Source organism: Oncorhynchus tshawytscha, linkage group LG11 (genome assembly GCF_018296145.1).
Source record: "Oncorhynchus tshawytscha isolate Ot180627B linkage group LG11, Otsh_v2.0, whole genome shotgun sequence".
Classification (NCBI taxonomy): domain Eukaryota; kingdom Metazoa; phylum Chordata; class Actinopteri; order Salmoniformes; family Salmonidae; genus Oncorhynchus; species Oncorhynchus tshawytscha.
This window is the reverse complement of record NC_056439.1, coordinates 55,338,659-55,360,429: the sequence shown is the minus strand read 5'-3', so window position 1 is coordinate 55,360,429 and position 21,771 is coordinate 55,338,659. Positions and strand designations below refer to the sequence as shown.

Below are 21,771 nucleotides of genomic sequence, written 5' to 3'. Positions count from 1 at the left end.
ATCTAGAGGAGGTATGGTGGGTTTATATCTAGAGGAGGTATAGTGGTATAGTGGTTTAAATAGAGGAGGCATAGTGGTGGGTTTAAATCTAGAGGAGGTATAGTGGTGGGTTTATATCTAGAGGAGGTATAGTGGTGTTTATATCTAGAGGAGGTTTATAGTGGTGGTGTTTAAATCTAGAGGAGGTATAGTGGTGGGTTTATATCTAGAGGTGGTATAGTGGGTTTATATCTAGAGGTGGTATAGTGGGTTTATATCTAGAGGAGGTATAGTGGGTTTATATCTAGGGTTTATATCTAGAGGAGGTATAGTGGTGGGTTTATATCTAGAGGAGGTATAGTAGTGGGTTTATATCTAGAGGAGGTATAGTGGTGGGTTTAAATCTAGAGGAGGTATAGTGGTGGGTTTAAATCTAGAGGAGGTATAGTGGGTTGATATCTATAGGGTATGGATCATTATATAAAAACCCTGGATTGCGAGGCAGCCTTTAGTTACTATGCTCCCAGCCAGAGAACCTGGATTGCTGACGCTAAGTATTGGCCATTGAGAGGCTTAGAAGTCAGCAGTCGGCCACATTGGCAGTCCCCAGCAGGAGCAAACCTCCATGGGAATGAATGCAAGTCCACAATACTTCAATTAAATATTTCAGACAAAATAACAGTATTTAAGTAGTGTTTTTGTTGTATTGGGGACAGTAATGAACTTTCAAAAGAGTATTCTTAATGTTTTTATTTATATATGGTTTAGCTCAAATAATATAATTTAAATGCATTAAGTTGTCTGATAGAATAAAAGTGGTAAAAACAAATGTAGACATGAATACATTTCTATATCTTCCCTTAGCCGTGGTGTATATAACCCTACTAATATATATATATATATATCACAACCCCCCCGGGCAGTAGGGTTACGGGGGGACAGTAGGGTTACAGGGGGGCAGTAGTGTTACGGGGGCGGCAGTAGGGTTACATGGGGGGGGGCAGTAGGGTTACGGGGGGCAGTAGGGTCACAGGGGGCAGTAGGGTCACAGCTTCTTCAGTCTGCTGTACTGGTCTCTCTTGCTGCGCTCTCCAGCCCAGGTACTGCTCCTCAGTCTGAACTTCCTCAGGTCCTCTTTAAAGTCCTGGTGGTGCATGGGCCGGTACCCCTGGGGCTCACACTGCATCTACACAGAGAGAGAGACCAGTTACAACACACATACCCCTGGGGCTCACACTGCATCTACACACAGAGAGAGAGACCAGTTACAACACACATACCCCTGGGGCTCACACTGCATCTACACAGAGAGAGAGACCAGTTACAACACACATACCCCTGGGGCTCACACTGCATCTACACACAGAGAGAGAGACCAGTTACAACATACATACAGCCAGCCTGCTTTGGCAATATGTACATTGTTACATCAGGACAATAATGTGAAGTGAATTGAGAAACTCACTTAGTCTAACTGGTCACCTTAAATGAGGCAGTGAATGAACAGAGAAAGAAAGCACGCAGGGCATTCTAAGCAATTAAAAACACATTCAAATTGAAATACCCATTACAATTTGGCTAAAACTAATTGAATGCGTTATTGAACCAATTGCACATTATGGCAGTGAGGTGTGGGGTCCCCTTACAAAACAAGATTTCACCCAATTGAAACACTGAAGCCTCAGTCCCCTCATCCAGCTGGTCCTGAGTTCACTAACCTGTTCTACTAAAACACTGAAGCCGCAGTCCCCTCATCCAGCTGGTCCTGGGGCTGAGTTAACTAACCTGTTCTACTAACACACTGAAGCCTCAGTCCCCTCATCCAGCTGGTCCTGAGATCACAAACCTGTTCTACTAAAACACTGAAGCCGCAGTCCCCTCATCCAGCTGGTCCTGGGTCTGAGATCACTAACCTGTTCTACTAACACACTGAAGCCTCAGTCCCCTCATCCAGCTGGTCCTGAGTTCACAAACCTGTTCTACTAACACACTGAAGCCTCAGTCCCCTCATCCAGCTGGTCCTGAGATCACAAACCTGTTCTACTAACACACTGAAGCCTCAGTCCCCTCATCCAGCTGGTCCTGGGGCTGGGTTCACTAACCTGTTCTACTAACTCACTGAAGCCTCAGTCCCCTCATCCAGCTGGTCCTGAGTTCACTAACCTGTTCTACTAACTCACTGAAGCCTCAGTCCCCTCATCCAGCTGGTCCTGAGTTCACTAACCTGTTCTACTAACACACTGAAGCCTCAGGACCAGAACATCCAATCAAATCAGAATAAAACAAATTACAACACAGTCAAAACAAAACTACATTACTTATTGGGAAACACAAGCAAAACGCAGTGCTATCTGGCCCTAAATTGACAGTACACCGTGGCAAACTATTTGACCATGATTAGTGATGAGAAGTACAGACTCAGTGAGCAAAGGCTTTCCATCGAGAAGGGTAGACACATGAAAACCTGACTTCCTGTAGAGGAAAGGGCGTGCAACCACTGCACCACAGCAGAACCTGAGACGGAGCTGCATTTCCTGACAAAATGTCAAATTTACAATTAGAGAGTGTCATTTCCCCAAATTTGAAACCTTATTCAAGGTTTCAAAGACCTCTGATGAGGATAGGCTACCCGTCCTGTTGGGGGAGGACGCAGAGAGCTGTGGGTTGGCAGCTCACTACATTGCTGCCTGCAATAAGTTGAGGGACAGACAGACCAATCAACCTGCCATTCTATCGATTGCCTGTTGAAGATAAATACTTTTACTAAGAGTATTAGTAGTTTAGTAATTGACCGACCTGGTCTCTCCAGATCTCCTAACAGTACTATTTCTAGGGTGAATTTTAGATCAATGTTATGCATTTTCAGCCATTCCTGAACCTGAGACCAGAAACAGGCTACCTGCGGGCAATACCAAAATAAACAGTCTATTGATTCTGTATCCTCACAACAAAATCTGCAGAGCTTCGATGATTTTATGCCCCAAATATTCAACATTTTGTTGGTGGCAAGAATTCTATAAAATCATTTTAGCTGAAAAGCACGAATTCTTGAATCTTGCGTTGATATATAAAACAACCCATACCCTGTACCATGGAATCTGTATGGCCCAGCTGTCAACATCCTGGTCCTCAAATTAAACTGGATTACTTTCCTATTTATGCTATTTTTATCCTCCGCCAGTATTGATCCTTTATATTGGGCAGACAGACCAGTTCTCTACCTCCTCCTGCTGCCAACTGCCTCCTCCAGTATTGATCCTTTATATTGGGCAGACAGACCAGTTCTCTACCTCCTCCTGCTGCCAACTGCCTCCTCCAGTATTGATCCTTTATATTGGGCAGACAGACCAGTTCCCTACCTCCTCCCGCTGCCTCCTCCAGTTTTGATCCCACTAAGGAGGGTCTGCCGTCTCCCACTGAGGAGGGTCTGCCGTCTCCCACTGAGGAGGGTCTGCCGTCTCCCACTGAGGAGGGTCTGCCGTCTCCCACTGAGTAGGGTCTGCCGTCTCCCACTGAGTAGGGTCTGCCGTCTCCCACTGAGGAGAAGTTACAGCAGCACCTAAATCATCTGCACAGGTTCTGTCAGACCTGTGCTCTGACCGTTAATCTAAAAAAATATATATTCCAAAATATATATATTTTTTTAATTCTGGAAATCATGACAAATATAAATTGTATTTGGACGCAGTTCGATTAGAACACACCAAAACCGACTAAATATCAGCAACACAGGTATCTTTCACAGGGCTGTGAACGAGCTGAGAGACAAAGCAAGAAGAGCCTTCTATGCCATTAAAAGGAACATTAAATTAGAATCTGGCTCAACATTTTCATATCAGTTATAGAACCAATTGCTCTACATGGCAGTGAAGTATGGGGTCCAATCGCTCATAATGAATTTACCAAAAGGGACAAACATCCAAACGAAATACTGCATGCAGAGTTTTGCCAGACTGTGTTGGAAGTACAGAGAAACCCTCCAAATAACTCATGTAGATCAGAATTGGACCAAAACACACACTTCATTCATATAGAAAAAAGGAGACATCACATTTTATAACCATCTAAAAACAAGTGACCCCAAAACATTCCATCACACAGCGCTACAATGTCAAAAGATGAAACCAGATAAGAGTCCCCTCAGCCAGCTGGTTCTGAGGCTCAGTTCACTAACCCAAACCAACCCCATAGAGTCTCAGGACAGCACTCAGCCAGCTGGTTCTGAGGCTCAGTTCACTAACCCTAACCAACCCCATAGACACTCAGGACAGCACTCAGCCAGCTGGTTCTGAGGCTCAGTTCACTAACCCAAACCAACCCCATAGACACTCAGGACAGCACTCAGCCAGCTGGTTCTGAGGCTCAGTTCACTAACCCAAACCAACCCCATAGACACTCAGGACAGCACTCAGCCAGCTGGTTCTGAGGCTCAGTTCACTAACCCAAACCAACCCCATAGACACTCAGGACAGCACTCAGAAAATCTGGCCCAACCAAATCATCACAAAACTAAAATAAAATCACCTGTTGGAAAGACACCACAAAAAGGTCAACTTAAATGCTATTTGTCTCTAAACAGACAGTCTGCCACCATGTACTACCTGACCACTGTGACTGATAGAAAACTGAGGAAAACATTGACTAGGTACAGACTCAGTGAGCACAGTCTGGCTATAGAGACCGGTCGTCACAGACAAACCTGGCTGCCCAGAGAGGACAGTCTGGCTATAGAGACCGGTCGTCACAGACAAACCTGGCTGCCCAGAGAGGACAGTCTGGCTATAGAGACCGGTCATCACAGACAAACCTGGCTGCCCAGAGAGGACAGTCTGGCTATAGACACCGGTCATCACAGACAAACCTGGCTGCCCAGAGAGGACAGTCTGGCTATAGAGACCGGTCGTCACAGACGAACCTGGCTGCCCAGAGAGGACAGTCTGGCTATAGAGACCGGTCGTCACAGACAAACCTGGCTGCCCAGAGAGGACAGTCTGGCTATAGAGACCGGTCTATGTATTTCCCTGCCACAGCCTGAGGGACACTGAACACTAACGTCTGCAGAGTAAAGAGTTACTACTAATGATGGCAGCTGTAGTAGATGTAATGGTGAGGATGACAGTTATATTTATTATATTCTACTGTTAACTGTTACCATTTATAGTTGTTATTCTTACATTTTTTTAATTCTTACTTTTTTTTCTTTATTATTTTTAACTTTATACATCGTTGCTTTGACACCAGATGCAAATACATTGAACACGTGAGTAGATGTCAACGCCGAGGCCCCCGGTCAACGCCGAGGCCCCCGGTCAACACTGTATCCTAACTACATGTCCTTTGTTATAGAAATAAATATGATATGTCTGCATGGTAACGATCATTTCAATGAGCACACCTCTGATTCTAGAGATGAGACGTTTTGTCATCTAGGATTGTGTTTTACCCGGAAGTGATGGAAGAACTCTTGGTAGCCTCCCTTGAGGATGTAGAGTTCTGGGTAGTGCAGGTTAGGGTACTCGTTCATCGCCCTGTCCCTGCGACGTACGAAACGACACATCCCGGGCCCTCGCTCCGAGGAGAACTCACAGTGGAAGACGAGGAGGACCCTGTGGTCAGGGGAGAGGGGGGCGATGGGGGTGCGTAGGAGGTACTCCTCTACCTGCTCCTCCTGGTAGAGGTTCAGGGCTCCTTTGATGTGGCCCCCCTCAAACTCATACGGGTAGCGACAGTCAATCACCACGATCCTCTCGACAACATGATGCAGCTGGCCGCTCAGAGCGGACACCATCTGAGGAACAGACAGACAGGTTAGTCCCAGGTTATAGAGGATCCAGCTGGCCGCTCAGAGGGGACACCATCTGAGGAACAGACAGACACAATCTGCGGAACAGACAGACACAATCTGCGGAACAGACAGACACAATCTGCGGAACAGACAGACAGGTTTGTCCCAGGTTATAGATCCTCTTGACAAGAGGTCAATCTAAAGCATATTAATGTCAGGATTTGATTAGAGCTTTAAGCAGCATGAACATTCAAGCCTGATGCCTGATGAGTCATATACAGTGGGGCAAAAAAAGTATTTAGTCAGCCACCAATTGTGCAAGTTCTCCCACTTAAAAAGATGAGGCCTGTAATTTTCATCATAGGTACACTTCAACTATGACAGACAACATGAGAAGAAAAAAAATCCAGAAAATCACATTGTAGGATTTTTAATGAATTTATTTGCAAATTATGGTGGAAAATAATTATTTTATAAGATCTTTGTCTCTTAAAAAAAAAAAAAAAAATCATTTAGAAAAAAATTCTAAAAATCTGTTTTTCACTTTGTCATTATGGGGTAGTGTGTGTAGATATAATTTATTTTCTATTTAATCTATTTTTTACCCCAAACATAAAAAGGCTTTGACTTCAGGCCAAAACGTGTATTCCTTTTCAGTATTATTTTAGTACCTTGTTGTATACAAGATTATTATTCTGTATATTTGTACTCAGGGAAACATGAGGCCATTGGTGACAGTTAGACACTGTCAGCTCAGTCACTATCAGTACAATGTTGTTGATCCATCCTCAGTTCTTCCATCACAGCCATTGAACTATGTTTTAAAAATCACCAATGGCCTCATGGCTCCCTGAACAGTGTCCTTCCTGTTCTGCAGTTCATAAGGTCGACTACTTGACCATAGAGATATTCACTGTCCGATTTGTTACCCATCTACCAAATCACTGCCCTTCTGAGGCTTTTCAAAAGCTCCCTGGTCTTTATCGTTAAATCTGTGCATGAAATGCAATACTTGACTGATGGACATTCCAGGTGTATGTACCGGTATGTATGTATTATGGGGGACAGAGGAAGGAGTGGTCATTCACTATTAGACTGAAGGACATTACAGATGTATGTATGTATGGGGGACAGAGGAAGGAGTGGTCATTCACTATTAGACTGAAGGACATTACAGATGTATGTATGTATGGGGGACAGAGGAAGGAGTAGTCATTCAAAAAAGACATGTCAACCCCTATCATTGAAGATGCCACATTTGACTCCTGAACAGAATTTTGGCTCGTCTAAACAAAGGGGCTGAATACTCATGCAATGACTATTTTAGTTATTATCCCCAAAAAATTATCTTCCACTGACCCAGTATTTTGTGTAGATCGTTGACAAATCTATTTTAATCCCACTTTGTAAAAATAAAATGTGAAGAAATCCACAGGCAAGGCACAGTAGCTTTCCCATACAGCATCTTAAATACAGCATTACCTCTCCCCGACTGCTGCTCTTATATCTCCTAGATATAGGACAAACACTTCAAAAACTTGTTATTTCGATTCATTTTTTGACTGTCGTTTTTGCCATTTATGAATGTGTTATTTATTTATTATGGCAACCATGTGTGTGTGATGTATTTAATACCCTTCCACTCAAGCAATTACCACGAGCCCGTCCTCCCAATTAAAAGGTGCCACCAACCTCCTGTGGCTGATACAATGTAAAATGTTATCATGTTTCGGGGGGTTACAGCTAAACACTGGTCCTCACCAACTCCGGTAAAGGGACAGAACAAGCTATCGTGGTAAAGAAATGAAAGGGTGACTGTTCCTCACCATCTCAGGAGTAATGTATTTGAGGTCCTGGTGTTTTCCCTCCACGGTAGACAGGGCGAAGGATTTGGTGAAATCTCCAATCAGCTCCTTGTCCAGCATCTTCTCAATCTCTGTGTGGTTACAGAATGATTTGGAGCGCTGTATGTGGCGCTCAGAACATACCTGGATGGCGGGAGAGAGGGAGAGGGGGAGGGAGAGAGAGAGAGAGAGAGAGGGAGAGAGAGGGAGAGAGAGGGGGAGAGGGGGAGAGGGGGAGGGAGAGGGAGAGGGGGAGGGAGAGGGGGAGGGAGGGGGGAGAGAGGGGAGAGAGAGGGAGAGAGAGGGAGAGGGGGTATGGTCATTTCAGGGGCTCATGTAGAATAACAGCCGGAGTTTGTACAGAGCTTTCAGATTGTATTCACACCCCTAGACATTTTCCACAGTTTGATTGTGTTACAAAGTGGGATTAAAATGGATTTAGTCATTTTTTTGTTGTCAACGATCTAGACAAAATACTCTAATAACAAAGTGGAAGAAAAATTGTAACATTTGTAATATAAAATACCACACTGAGTGAACAGAACATTAGGAACACCTTCCTAATATTGAGTTGCTCCCCCTTTTGCCCTCAGAACAGCCTCAATTCGTCAGGGACATGGACTCTACAAGGTGTCTAAAGCGTTCCACAGGGATGCTGGCCCATGTCGACTCCAATGCTTCCCACAGTTGTGTCAAGTTGGCTGGATGTCCTTTGGGTGGTGGACCGTTCGTGGCACATACAGGAAACAGTTTAGCGTGAAAAACTCAGCAGCGTTGCAGTTCTTGACACACTGGTGTGCCTGGCACCTACTACCACACCCTGTTCAAAGGCACCTACTACCATACCCCGTTCAAAGGCACCTACTACCATACCCCCGTTCAAAGGCACCTACTACCATACCCCCGTTCAAAGGCACCTACTACCATACCCCCGTTCAAAGGCACCTACTACCATACCCCCGTTCAAAGGCACCTCCTACTACCATACCCCCGTTCAAAGGCACCTCCTACTACCATACCCCCGTTCAAAGGCACCTCCTACTACCATACCCCGTTCAAAGGCACCTCCTACTACCATACCCCGTTCAAAGGCACCTCCTACTACCATACCCCGTTCAAAGGCACCTACTACCATACCCCGTTCAAAGGCACCTCCTACTACCATACCCCCGTTCAAAGGCACCTCCTACTACCATACCCCCGTTCAAAGGCACCTCCTACTACCATACCCCGTTCAAAGGCACCTCCTACTACCATACCCCGTTCAAAGGCACCTACTACCATACCCCGTTCAAAGGCACCTCCTACTACCATACCCCCGTTCAAAGGCACCTCCTACTACCATACCCCCGTTCAAAGGCACCTCCTACTACCATACCCCCGTTCAAAGGCACCTCCTACTACCATACCCCGTTCAAAGGCACCTCCTACTACCATACCCCCGTTCAAAGGCACCTCCTACTACCATACCCCCGTTCAAAGGCACCTCCTACTACCATACCCCCGTTCCAAAGGCACCTACTACCATACCCCCGTTCAAAAGGCACCTCCTACTACCATACCCCGTTCAAAAGGCACCTCCTACTACCATACCCCCGTTCAAAAGGCACCTCCTACTACCATACCCCCGTTCAAAAGGCACCTCCTACTACCATACCCCCGTTCAAAAGGCACCTCCTACTACCATACCCCCGTTCAAAAGGCACCTCCTACTACCATACCCCCGTTCAAAAGGCACCTCCTACTACCATACCCCCGTTCAAAGGCACCTCCTACCATACCCCCGTTCAAAGGCACTTCAATCTTTTGTCTTGTCCATTCACCCTCTGAATGACCCAGATACACTATCCATGTCTCAATTGTATCAAGACTTAAAAATCCTTCTTTAACCCGTCTCCTCCCCTTCATCTACACTGATTGAAGTGGATTTAACAAGTGACATCAATAAGGGATCATTATTTTACCTGGAAAAGCATTTCGCTACACTCGCAATAACATCTGCTAACCATGCGACCAATAACATCTGCTAACCATGTGACCAATAACATCTGCTAACCATGTGACCAATAACATCTGCTAACCATATGACCGTGACCAATAACATCTGCTAACCATGTGACCAATAACATCTGCTAACCATGTGACCGTGACCAATAACATCTGCTACGCATGTGACCAATAACATCTGCTAAGCATGTGACCGTGACCAATAACATCTGCTACGCATGTGACCAATAACATCTGCTAACCATGTGACCAATAACATGTGATTTGGATTCACCTGGTCAGTCTGTCATGGAAAGAGCAGATGTTCCTCATGTTTTGTCCACTCAGTGGATCTTGATTAGACAAGAATTCAACCCCCCTGAGTCAATACATGTCCGTCACCTCTGGCAGTGATTACAGTAGTGAGTCTTTCTGGGTAAGTCTCGAAGAGCTTTCCACAACCCGGATTGTGCAACATTTGACCATTATTCTTTTCCAAACTCAGTGGGAGTCTGCAGAGGATGGTAAACCTGTTATTTAGGCCATTACTGTTATATCGCTGGGTTCTTCTTTTTGTCATGTTAGGCCTGTGCATAGAGAGGATGTCCCTGGTCCCAACTATTGCGTACTGCAGGGTAGATTGAAAAATTCAGTCACTGGATGTTTTGGATAGCCTTCTAGCTCATCTACCTGCTGATAGGCGAGACAAGTTGGTCGGGCTTGATTCTGAGTTTTCCAGTGTTATTTTCTGATACACCTACAAACTTAATAGAACACAATATTGAAAAAGTATTCGGTTAGGAGTGTCGGCCTGCGTAACGCACCTGTCACTTTTCAGCGCCTTATGAATTAGGGTCGTCTCCAGTCTGGTCGGGTGCGCTGTTTATCTGGACGATGTCATAGTTTATGAAGATACTTGGGAGGAGCATCTGTACCGTATTCGACCGGCAGGCTGTGGGTCGCCTCACTATCAATCTGGCTAAGTGTGAGGTTTGCTCAGGCGACCATTACGTACCTTGGTGAGGTGGTTGAGCAGGGTGAAGTGCGTCCTGTCGGGACTAAAGTGGTAGCTATTGATGCTTTTCCACCGCCAACTACTAAAAATAGGAACTGATGCTTTTCTTGGAAATGATTGGTTACTACCGTAGTTTCTGTAGAAAACTTCTCTACTGTAGTTGCTCCCCTGACAGATTTGCTGAAAGTTAAGGCGGTTTTACACCTGGTCTTCTCTCTTGTCAACAGGCTTTTGAAGATGCAAAGAGATTGCTTACCTCAACTCCGGTGCTAGCTGCTCCTTGAGGAGACGCCAGCCACGTGGGTCCTGCTGCAGATGTGTCCGGTGTTGAGAGGCCTGTTTCTTTTCCAAAAAGTTTAACCCTTATCCGTTGAACTACTCAGTTGTGGAAAAAGAAGCCCTAGCACTCATATGGGCGCTACGACACGTCAAAGTGTATGTCGAGCGGGAGTAGTACCTATTGCGGTCTACACCGACCATAAACCTCTCACCTTCTTGAGGACTATGATGTGTCCTAACCAGAGGATAATGAGATGGTGTTTGTTTTTACAGGCATTCCATGTCGATGTGCGTCACATCAGGGGAACTGATGTCATTGCTGACGGGCTCTCTCGTGTGCCCTGTTCTTGAACACGTTGATCCGTGGACACATGTTCTTATACACGTTGTCCCCAAGGGTGTGTGTCGTCCACTGTTTGTTTTGTGTTGTCCAGTCACTCCGGTCTTCTGTTCCCAGCTGTCCACTGTTTGGGTTGTCCAGTCACTCCGGGCTTCTGTTCCCTGCTGTCCTCGGTTTTTTTCTTTCCCTCTTAAAAATGTTGCTTCCTGTGAGCAAAGGTTGCTGAGGTCTGGGGAGGACGAGGTTGGCTGGGGCAGTTGGGGCAGCTGGGGCAGTTGGGTAGCGTTTACCAGAGCAGTATTGTTTGTGTTTGGTTGGTGTGGTGTTCCGGGGTCCTAGGTGGTCATGACCCTCCTACTCTGTCTGACGAATTCTCTCTTTGCTCGTTTTCCTTAATAGGATATCAGTGGGCGAAGCCGGGTGGATCATCAACCAACTGGGACACCTGGGCTCGGGTGTGTCCCGGGGATAAATACATCGAGGAGACTCTCCACACAGACAAACTGTTGTTTTTGGTTGTGGCATTTTGGTACTTCTTTGTGTTCATTTGTTTTGGCACCTCTCAACACCCTTCATTATCACCATCTATGTATACATCCCCCCACACACACACTTGTTTCTTGGATATAGTTGACTTTAATAAATATGTTTGTTATTTCTTTATTTCTGTGTTGTCTCCCCCTTTGTTACGAGCCGGTTCATAACACAAGCATACCCATAACATGATGCAGCCACCATGCTTGAAAATATGGAAAGTGGTACACAACTATGTGTTGTATTGAATTTGCCCCAAAACATAACTTTTTGTCCTGAACACAAAGTGTTATTTGAGTCGCAACATTTTTTTTGTAGTATTACTTTAGTGCCTTGTTGCAAATCAGGATGCACGTTTTAGAGAAAAATAAATAAACATGTATTCTGTACAGGCTTCCTTCTTTTTACTGTGAATTAGGTTAGTATTGTGGAGTAACTACAATATTGTTGATCCATCCTCAGTTCTCCTATCACAGCCATTTCCACTCCTGGTGAAATGAGGCCATTTCCACTCCTGGTGAAATGAGGCCATTTCCACTCCTGGTGAAATGAGGCCATTTCCACTCCTGGTGAAATGAGGCCATTTCCACTCCTGGTGAAATGAGGCCATTTCCACTCCTGGTGAAATGAGGCCATTTCCACTCCTGGTGAAATGAGGCCATTTCCACTCCTGGTGAAATGAGGCCATTTCCACTCCTGGTGAAATGAGGCCATTTCCACTCCTGGTGAAATGAGGCCATTTCCACTCCTGGTGAAATGAGGCCATTTCCACTCCTGGTGAAATGAGGCCATTTCCACTCCTGGTGAAATGAGGCCATTTCCACTCCTGGTGAAATGAGGCCATTTCCACTCCTGGTGAAATGAGGCCATTTCCACTCCTGGTGAAATGAGGCCATTTCCACTCAGGCAATTAAGTTAGGAAGGACGCCTGTATCTTTGTAGAGACTGGGTGTATTGATACACCATCCAATGTGTAATTAATAACTTCAATATTCAATGTCTGCTTTTTTATTTTTACCCATCTACCAATCGGAGCCCTTCTTTGCAAGGCATTGGAAAACTGGTCTTTGTGGTTGAATCTGTGTTTGAAATTCACTTACAGATAATTGTATGTGTGGGGTACAGAGATGAGGTAGTCATTCACAAATCATGTTAAACACTATTATTGCACACAGTGTGAGTCCATTCAACTTATGTGACTTGTTAAACAAATGTTAACTCCTGATTGTAGACTTGCCATAACAAAGGGGTTGAATACTTCAGTTTTTCATTTAATTAATTTGTAACAATTTTGAAAATCATAATACCCCTGACATTATGGGGTATTGTGTGCTGGCCAGTGATGGAAAAAAAAAAATCCACTTCAATCGTAATTTGTAACAAAATGTAACAAAAAAAAAAAACACTATAAAAATCACTTTACAATCCAAATAACAAATCATTTTGTCATCAAGATTAGTGATTCTGTGGTTCTCCTTGCTCAAATCGATCCCCTCAAAAAAAACTCACGGACTGTGTAGGGGTGGAGACATTGAGCAGGAAGTACCAGGACCAGTTGCCTAGGGGGTAGAGACATTGAGCAGGAAGTACCAGGACCAGTTGCCTAGGGGGTGGATACATTGAGCAGGAAGTACCAGGACCAGTTGCCTAGGGGTGGATACATTGAGCAGGAAGTACCAGGACCAGTTGCCTAGGGGTGGATACATTGAGCAGGAAGTACCAGGACCAGTTGCCTAGGGGTGGATACATTGAGCAGGAAGTACCAGGACCAGTTGCCTAGGGGTGGATACATTGAGCAGGAAGTACCAGGACCAGTTGCCTAGGGGGTGGATACATTGAGCAGGAAGTACCAGGACCAGTTGCCTAGGGGTGGCTACATTGAGCAGGAAGTACCAGGACCAGTTGACTAGGGGGTGGCTACATTGAGCAGGAAGTACCAGGACCAGTTGCCTAGGGGGTGGCTATATTGAGCAGGAAGTACCAGGACCAGTTGACTAGGGGGTGGAGACAAGACATTAAGCAGGAAGTACTATGAGCAGGTACGTACCATCTTGCTGGGAGAGCTGTCGTCCTGGTCCATGGTGGTGCCATGAGTTTCCGCCAGGCTGCGTCGTCTCTTCACTCTGACCGGCGTGTTCTCGTCCTGGGGGCGCTTCAGAGGTGTGCGGTTCGCCTGGCTGGGCATGGAGGGCGAGCGGAATAGACCCCGAGGCCGACAACGAACCACCGGCTGAGGAAGAGGACAAAGACTAAGTTAGTTTGACGCTACCGTGAACACTTAGCACGGACTGTGCTGATAGTGTAGTTGTTCCTACTGAACACCGGACAGTGTTGCACTGGATAAGAGCCACAGTTAAAGGAGAAGTCTACCCAGAATCCAGTAACTACCAAGTGATTCCATACATTGAAAATTTGTTTCGTGGAGTTTGCCTAACCCTACTGACACAACTGTAAAAAAAGGGTCAGGTGTCAGCGGGTCACGTGTCAGCGGGTCACGTGTCAACGGAACACACATCCCTGGTTCAACACAGACTGGTGCTGCAGATGGACCAACACATCCCTGGTTCAACACAGACTGGTGCTGCAGATGGATCAACACAGGCTGGTGCTGCAGATGGATCAACACATCCCTGGTTCAACAAAGACTGGTGCTGCAGATGGACCAACACATCCCTGGTTCAACACAGACAGGTGCTGCAGATGGACCAACACATCCCTGGTTCAACACAGACTGGTGCTGCAGATGGATCAACACAGGCTGGTGCTGCAGATGGACCAACACATCCCTGGTTCAACACAGGCTGGTGCTGCAGATGGACCAACACATCCCTGGTTCAACACAGACTGGTGCTGCAGATGGAAAAAAACATCCCTGGTTCAACACAGACTGGTGCTGCAGATGGAAAAAAACATCCCAGGTTCAACACAGACTGGTGCTGCAGATGGATCAACACATCCCTGGTTCAACACAGACTGGTGCTGCAGATGGACCAACACATCCCTGGTTCAACAGACTGGTGCTGCAGATGGATCAACACTTCCCTGGTTCAACACAGACTGGTGCTGCAGATGGACCAACACATCCCTGGTTCAACAGACTGGTGCTGCAGATGGATCAACACATCCCTGGTTCAACACAGACTGGTGTTGCAGATGGGCAAATACATCCCTGGTTCAACACAGACTGGTGTTGCAGATGGACCAACACATCCCTGGTTCAACAGACGGTGCTGCAGATGGATCAACACATCCCTGGTTCATACAGACTGGTGTTGCAGATGGGCAAATACATCCCTGGTTCAACAGACTGGTGCTGCAGATGGATCAACACATCCCTGGTTCAACAGACGGTGCTGCAGATGGATCAACACATCCCTGGTTCATACAGACTGGTGTTGCAGATGGGCAAATACATCCCTGGTTCAACAGACTGGTGCTGCAGCTGTAGAAACGGTCCTCCAAAGTCCACGAATGAGGAATGTTTGTGCTGCAGAGAATTCTATTGTCTCCCCATACATAGGGAACATATGCTAACCTGCAGAGCAGCTAGGTGTGTCAGTCCACATGATATGATGCAATGGTAATACCACAATACGAACACCACCAACTTCAAGGATCAGGCTACATACCTCCACACGCTTGGCTTGTCACTTTCTCTTCTCAAACCAGATCCGGTCACTGAACTACAGTAACGGGCCCTCCAGATCCGGTCACTGAACTACAGTAACGGGCCCTCCAGATCCGGTCACTGAACTACAGTAACGGGCCCTCCAGATCCGGTCACTGAACTACAGTAACGGGCCCTCCAGATCCGGTCACTGAACTACAGTAACGGGCCCTCCAGATCCGGTCACTGAACTACAGTAACGGGCCCTCCAGATCCGGTCACTGAACTACAGTAACGGGCCCTCCAGATCCGGTCACTGAACTACAGTAACGGGCCCTCCAGATCCGGTCACTGAACTACAGTAACGGGCCCTCCAGATCCGGTCACTGAACTACAGTAACGGGCCCTCCAGATCCGGTCACTGAACTACAGTAACGGGCGCTCCAGATCCGGTCACTGAACTACAGTAACGGGCCCTCCAGATCCGGTCACTGAACTACAGTAACGGGCCCTCCAGATCCGGTCACTGAACTACAGTAACGGGCCCTCCAGATCCGGTCACTGAACTACAGTAACGGGCCCTCCAGATCCGGTCACTGAACTACAGTAACGGGCCCTCCAGATCCGGTCACTGAACTACAGTAACGGGCCCTCCAGATCCGGTCACTGAACTACAGTAACGGGCCCTTCCACATCCGGTCACTGAACTACAGTAACGGGCCCTCCAGATCCGGTCACTGAACTACAGTAACGGGCCCTTACCCATCTCCCCTTCTGGGTCTATGGTTTATGTGGAAAAGTACACATTTCCTCACTCAAAACCGAGAGCACTTTATTCTGTATGATTTCAATACAACTAATGTTCACACTATCATGAATTCACAGGCAAAGGAGCAGAGAGGCCTGCATCTAGCAACGTCACATGACCCGTTTATGTAGCAGTTTCAGTACAGCGCTACAGGGAGAGAGAGGCGACAAATTGCACTGAACTGGTTTCAATGCAAGGAATCACTTTGGAATTTCTGTATTTTGGGGTAAACTTCCTTTAAAAATGACTCAAAAGTAAAATGACTGCCTGTCTTTCTTTGAATAAATCAGAACCAGACTAAAACCAGACATCTGGTGGCCAAACATCTATACCGAGTCATCTCCTGGCGTGGTGCGGTCCCTCACAAGCGGAGCGGTCAGCAGGCTGGACATCCCCATGGGCATGTCACACTCCTCCTCACAGTCATCCAGAACGTCAAGGAAACCGTCGTCGTCAAGGGAGCAGCGATGCGGGAAGATGGGTTTTCTGTCATCCAATGAGCTGAGGCGTTGGGACGGAGATAGCTACAGGAAGAAAAGCAGGAGCAACGGAAGGGTTAACTTTGATGTCGTCTGAACGTCAACACAACCGCTGGTCCACTGTCACATATTGATGACGAGGGAGTGTCAGTGTGTGTGTGTGTGGGTCCGTGCTACCCACCACGAGCGCTGGGCCAAAGTCCTTGGGCCAGGGGGCAAAGTCCTTGTTCTCCTCTCCTTCACTATGGAAGGACCTCATACGGCAAGGTGACATGGGCTTGGTGGGCTTCTTAAACTCAAAGCTTTCCTGGTTCTCCTTGTTTCCCTGTCCACCGTGACCGCTGTGCCCAGAGGAGGTGGCTGTATCCTGGGCTGAACCGAGCCGTCCAAAGCCCCCATGGCGCTGCTGACTCTGGCTCCCGGGGACCGGACCCTTCAGAGCCGGGCTGAAGCCCAGCAGCTGCAGTGGCAGAGAGTTGATTCTTCGGATTGGCATGTTTCTGTGAGTGGGGAAGAGGATCAATACCGTCAGTACACAGATGAGCCAGTCACAAAATCAATATGGAGTTTGGATCATGAACATTGAAAAGAGGAAACGACTACCCAGAAAAAAGGATATTAAAAAGATATTCATTGAGCACCAGGGACTAAGCACTTACTCATTGACAACTCTTCCAGACTGGAGAACGGCCTTCTCAAACCTGCCAGAGACAAACATTTACATTCAGCGACACACCAATGTATTGAGATCCCTGCCCTACACAGCGAAAAGGACCCAGGAAGCCTTCGCCACTAACCAGGCCAGAAGAGGTCTGCAACTAGTTGTGACTAGTTTCAGGAAGCTAGAAGTATATCGCACGTCACTACCTCACTGGAGAGGCATGTGAACCTCTTTGGCATGTTTATCAAATATTTTGTATTTTGAAATGCCTTCTGGTAGATGTGAACTTTCATGTGCCTTAATAAAACTCTTATATTCCATCTGTAAACACAAATAAAATTGTTAAATTATGAGTGTAGCTACAGAAAGAGACATTCCTTCCGCTAGCACATGATTGGCTGAGATAATTGATGCGCTGGACACTGTCGGGAGAGGAGTTTGGATTCGTCTGCCATGTAGCATACTTCTGTCTATAACCTGAGATGCTCAGTATGTGTAGGTAATGCTTTCTACCACAGCTTTTTTATTTTTTATTTTTTTAAACATAACATTAGCCTTCAAGAACTACAAAAATTGTGCTACTTTTTTCTACAACATTGATGCCCTGAATTTGGCAGTCGCCATGGACAGATCAGAAGGAAAAAGTGATGGGCTACTTTCTGCACAGGCCACGGTCAGTGTGAACAAGTGACTTGGCACAACGCTGGCCAAACAAGATGTAGCTTCAAACACAGAGTTAAATGGTTCCAGTCTGCTGTGACTCATTCATCTGTGTCAGAAAGTCATTTTCATTGCAAGTTAAAGCATACTGTTACCTAGCTAGCGAACGTTAGCTTACTGGCTCTCTAGCTAGCATTACTTGTATGATCTGTGTAGTAATATTAGTCAAATCCGAAAACCATTTTCATTGAAAAACAAGAATAAAAGTGCAGTAAAATTAGCTATTACGCAAATAACCACTTTACCGAACAGTTTACACCTTCTGTATCCTGTGCATGTGACAAATAAACATAGATTTGATATAGTGTGTGTTTACCAGAGACTGTAATGTGAGGAACATGACCTGCACCAAAGTCAGATTAGGATCAAGGCCAAAGACTAGATAGTGTATTTTTACCTGGAGTTTTCCCCTTATTGTAGGCTACTACTTTCCCCACTTTTAACCATTAAATCACTCTGTTTAGCACATGGCCTCACAGGTTAGCCCCACCCATCTCTTTAAGGGTTAAGACGGTATAAATAATGATGAATGGGGGTAGACAAAGAACAGCTCTCCAGTAGTAGTATCCAAACATTCAAAGGCCATTTTCTCAAAAGTGAGGTTACAAGTTGATCAACTTTCAAAGCAGAATGACTTTCCCATTACTCCTCTGAAGCCCACTGCTAGGAGATAATGCCTTCCCACTTTCCCATTACTCCTCTGAAGCCCACTGCTAGGAGATAATGCCTTCCACAATAATTCATTAACATTTTAGAAACTGTATAACACTTCTATAAGAGAAGAGTCAGGTATAAATATCCATCCGTAACACCACTATAACGGTTTGCTTCTATATCCGAACAAGGGGTGGTGCATCTGACTAATCATGGGTTCAACATCTCCCATGAGGGGTGGTGCATCTGACTAATCATGGGTTCAACATCTCCCATGAGGGGTGGTGCATCTGACTAATCATGGGTTCAACATCTCCCATGAGGGGTGGTGCATCTGACTAATCATGGGTTCAACATCTTCCATGAGCCCATCCTTCTACTAGGGTGATAAATGACTTAGGACTGACTTCCCAGTGGTGTTCAACATCTCCCATGAGCCCATCCTTCTACTAGGGAAAGTTCTATAGTATAAGAACATCTTGTCTGTTAATCTGCTTTATGAAAATGAATGAATCTTCATTAACGCCTAATCCCAGAACACAGCTGAGCAGATGACACTAACCGTGTTCCATTGGGATGAGGAAGGATAGTACAGAGGAAGGGAGGGTAAGCATGGCTAAAACAGAGAGATAGATTGGGACAGACAAGAGGAATCTTGCTTACGTCTCCTCAACATGGATGGGGTCCATGGGGCTGGGGGAATCCATACCAACACCTGGAGTAACATGGAGAAACGTCTCATCAGGTCATCTGATCGTAAACAGTTGACTAATTAAAATCAGAACACATTTACCCCACAGGTCTACACGGTGACACAGGAGATAATATTTAATCATGTACATTTTGGCTTTTTTCCTGCCCTGTCAATAACTAAAAATCTGATTCATGTATTGTCCTGTACTGGTAAAAAAGTAAAATATCCTACACATTTATTCAAGGTGGTCAAACTGCACAAGTGAAAAGAGCAGAATTATAAATGGGACATGACAAAATATAAAGGCCTATAAAGGCTACACACCTGGTTAAAATATATTTAACCTTTTAAAATAGCAAGCCAAGTTCCTAATGCCAGCATTTGATTGACACTTATTGGGGTGAAACATTTGCAGCCGTCTTATGATGTTGTCTTACCTGCATCAGAGGAGCAGTCAGAGGCGACGGAAGGAATCTTCAGAAGGGGAACACGTTGTTTCCGCTTTGGAGTATCACACTGTTGGCTGTAAAGGAACGGGTTACATAATCACTTAACTTTTCTAACAACCAGCCAAACTAGCAATTACCATTAGCTTGAAATAGTTAGCTAACTACCAAGCTAGCTGGGGAGTATTCATTATGCCGATTCTGTTGCAAAACGCTTCTTAAACTGGAGCGAATGAGGGACCTACCTGTATTTGTGCAGGTGAAACTATTTTAGTTTAATTGCGAGACTGGTTGGACCAATGATCGCGTTTGGACTAATGGTTATAAAATAATCCTACCACAATATAACCGGATTCAAAAAAATAACGTTTTTTCCTTTCACCTAAAGGCATATGTAAAATCTCTAAAAACTCTACTTAACTGATGTACAGTGAAATGTGTGTCTTACTATCAGATAAACGTCCAACCCATATTCCTGCTGTGTAAATTAGACCGTGGTAGATTTGGGGTGAGAGTAGGAAATATTGCGTTAAATGGTGTGGTCTAGTATTATCTTGACAGCCCACTGTCTAACTCAGGAATATTGTGCAATTTTGACAAAAGTTGGATTCAGACGTGTTTGATCTCGATGGACTTCACTTTACACCTGGTAAATACTGTAGTTAGTTAGGGATCATAAAGATTACGTTTCTACAGATTATACATATGCCTTTGTTGACAGGAAGCGGTGGAACCGCCTATATGGTGGTGGGGTTACTTTCTGTCGCAAACCACCAGAACAATGCAAACAACACACAGACTCCCGATGTAATGTCACAAATGTAGTTATCCTGCAGCTTTCACAAATCAAAATCAAATGTATTTATGAAGCATTTCGTACATCAGCTGATATCTCAAAGTGCTGTACAGAAACTCAGCCTAAAACCCCAAACAGCAAGCAATGCAGGTGTAGAAGAAGCACGGTGAGCTGAAAACAACATACACTGTATTACACTCTTACCTCCCAAGTCCAGCTAGATTGTTCATGTTTAGGGCCAGATTAGTGACGGGAGACAGTAGATGTGTGGGTCCAGGAGAGAAGAGGTTGATGCAAGGCGAGGTCATCACCGTGTCCGACATGGAGGAAAGCCCCGGGACTCTGTCGGGTCTGCTGGTCAAGCAACTGGTGACTGGACCGAAATCTTTAGTAACGTTTTCCAAATCCATCCTTACAAGGCAAATCCAATGATAGTTCCTTGAATGGAATTCAATTTAGATGCCTGTTTAGAAAGGCCAAAATATCGGTGAATATACACAGGCCGAAAAAACAAGCTAACTAACCAAATTAGGAAACTTTGTAGAATGAGTGTGAAGAGTACTAAAGACAAAACAACCATGGCAAGCTGTTTGCAGACCCCGTCTTGGAAAAACCCAAACTTACAACAACATCTTGTCCTAATAAAAGTACATATTTTATATTCTGTCAGAGAGCTGCACAGCTGTGTACTCTCCCTGACAAAGCACCACTCAAGCTCTGAGGAAGGAAATGCAGCTGACTGTATTTACGTTCAAAATAGAAGCTCACAAGCTCACAATGCTTTCAGCCAATCAGAGACGTCGTCACATCCTTGCACGTCCAATCAGAGGCGTTTCCATTTCTGCAAGGTTGTCAGGAACATCGCTAGTGCTATTCGGGATCATTGGGACGTTCATACAATAACCTTAACCCTTACCCTAACATCAATCGTAACCTTCAATCATAACCTTAACCCTTACCCTAACATCAATCGTAACCTTCAATCATAACCTTAACCCTTACCCTAACATCAATCGTAACCTTCAATCATAACCTTTAATCATAACCTTTTAACGTTTTAAATTTAAACTTTAATGGGGTGACGTAAGAGCTAGGAGGTCCCAAGGATTCAGTTGAGACTTTTCCGCATGAAAATGGGATGTCA

The 21,771-nt window shown here is 45.5% G+C and overlaps 1 protein-coding gene across 5 annotated transcripts; it reads right to left on the bottom strand.

Annotated features, from left to right (window-relative positions):
* Positions 1-714: 714 nt before the first annotated feature.
* Positions 715-21,385, bottom strand: LOC112236264 (cell division cycle 25B). 5 transcript variants are annotated; one of them, XM_042330401.1, is made up of 11 exons: positions 21,252-21,385; positions 20,832-21,090; positions 19,823-19,908; positions 19,355-19,406; positions 17,316-17,357; positions 16,838-17,156; positions 16,510-16,701; positions 13,810-13,992; positions 7,591-7,752; positions 5,423-5,767; positions 715-1,165 (listed from the first exon to the last, which is right to left on the bottom strand). In XM_042330401.1, the coding sequence occupies exons 2-11, from the start codon at positions 21,035-21,037 to the stop codon at positions 1,025-1,027; spliced, it is 1,728 nt and encodes a 575-aa protein (XP_042186335.1). In that variant the 5' UTR covers positions 21,038-21,090; positions 21,252-21,385; the 3' UTR covers positions 715-1,024. The 5 variants fall into 5 exon arrangements, with proteins under 5 accessions (XP_042186335.1, XP_042186334.1, XP_042186338.1 ...); XM_042330400.1 differs by having other exon boundaries at positions 20,832-21,357; XM_042330404.1 differs by lacking the exons at positions 20,832-21,090; positions 21,252-21,385 and adding an exon at positions 20,000-20,049.
* Positions 21,386-21,771: the final 386 nt, after the last annotated feature.

Excerpts from the sequence above, each read along its gene's own strand:
- LOC112236264 (XM_042330401.1), bottom strand. The coding sequence starts at position 21,037 with ATGGATTTGGAAAACGTTACTAAAGATTTCGGTCCAGTCACCAGTTGC. Across the intron at positions 17,358-19,354 it reads CCCATCCATGTTGAGGAGAC|GTTTGAGAAGGCCGTTCTCC; the intron begins GTAAGCAAGATT and ends TGTCTCTGGCAG. Across the intron at positions 1,166-5,422 it reads AGTTCTTCCATCACTTCCGG|ATGCAGTGTGAGCCCCAGGG; the intron begins GTAAAACACAAT and ends CTCTCTGTGTAG.